The sequence below is a fragment of the Limulus polyphemus genome, unplaced genomic scaffold (genome assembly GCF_000517525.1).
Source record: "Limulus polyphemus unplaced genomic scaffold, Limulus_polyphemus-2.1.2 Scaffold6331, whole genome shotgun sequence".
Classification (NCBI taxonomy): domain Eukaryota; kingdom Metazoa; phylum Arthropoda; class Merostomata; order Xiphosura; family Limulidae; genus Limulus; species Limulus polyphemus.
Window position 1 is genome coordinate 39,271 of NW_013671941.1, and position 856 is coordinate 40,126.

General features: G+C 36.0%; 1 protein-coding gene across 5 annotated transcripts in view; it reads right to left on the reverse strand.

Annotated features, from left to right (window-relative positions):
• LOC106473616 (sodium/glucose cotransporter 4-like) overlaps positions 1-856 on the reverse strand; it is a 58,396-nt gene that overhangs the window by 37,978 nt on the left and 19,562 nt on the right. For all 5 annotated transcript variants that reach the window (XR_002613736.1, XM_013934300.2, XM_022402025.1 and 2 more), the window contains exon 3: positions 74-178. Coding sequence is in view for 4 of the 5 variants with exons in the window: in XM_013934300.2 (XP_013789754.2) it covers positions 74-178 (105 nt within the window). In the remaining variant the exon portion in view is untranslated. The remainder of the gene's footprint in view (positions 1-73; positions 179-856) is intronic.

The window sequence follows — 856 nt, forward strand, 5'->3', positions numbered from 1 at the left end:
GGTTAATTAACAAACGGAGACATAACAATACTAACTCAAAAACTACTTTTATCTATTTTGTTTTTGTACTTACGTTGAGCTCAAATCCAGCTATTCCAATACCAGATACTGCCCCTGAACCAGCTAAACCAATGAAATGACCACTACCAATATTGCTGGCGAACAAAGAAGCTCCCACCTAGCAAAATAAATGTTGTCATTTCACTAATAATGCATTTTTATATTACAGTGTTGAATAATAAGAAACAAAAGGATACAGTGCATTAAATTCAATATGATAGAGGTATAGATGACAACAATTAGAATAGACAATACATTTTGGGATATTGAAAAATATTTTCAATATATTTAAATTAGTATGATATAGGCCTAGATGAAGAACATAGGCAACAGTTAAAATAGAAAATATACTTCGGCATATTGCCCGCGTGTTGTATATATTCGAAACTAAATCTGCCTCTACTATTTTACACTTTAAGATTCCAATAAAATTAAATCATTTTAACAGCGAGGAAAATCTAGTGACTACAGGACCCCAACTTTTTTTTTTCTCATTTAAATGGCAATGCAGCCACAATGATTGCAGAATGGCAATCAATATGGCGGATTTTCGGACGAAGGTTTCGAATTGGTGAGATATAAGGAACATAATTTATTGTTACGACAGCGGAAGTCACGCGACCCTGTGAGCATGTGCGCTGGAGTTTCTCGAAGGATCATGAAGGCCCGAGTGCATTCGAGACGCCCTCTTTTTGGTATATAAGCCTGGCGAGAAAAATCAGCGGGATTGAATAGATAGATAATTGAGTCAAGCGAACAGTAGGCACCGTAAGTAAAGTGCGCGAATCACTGTGAT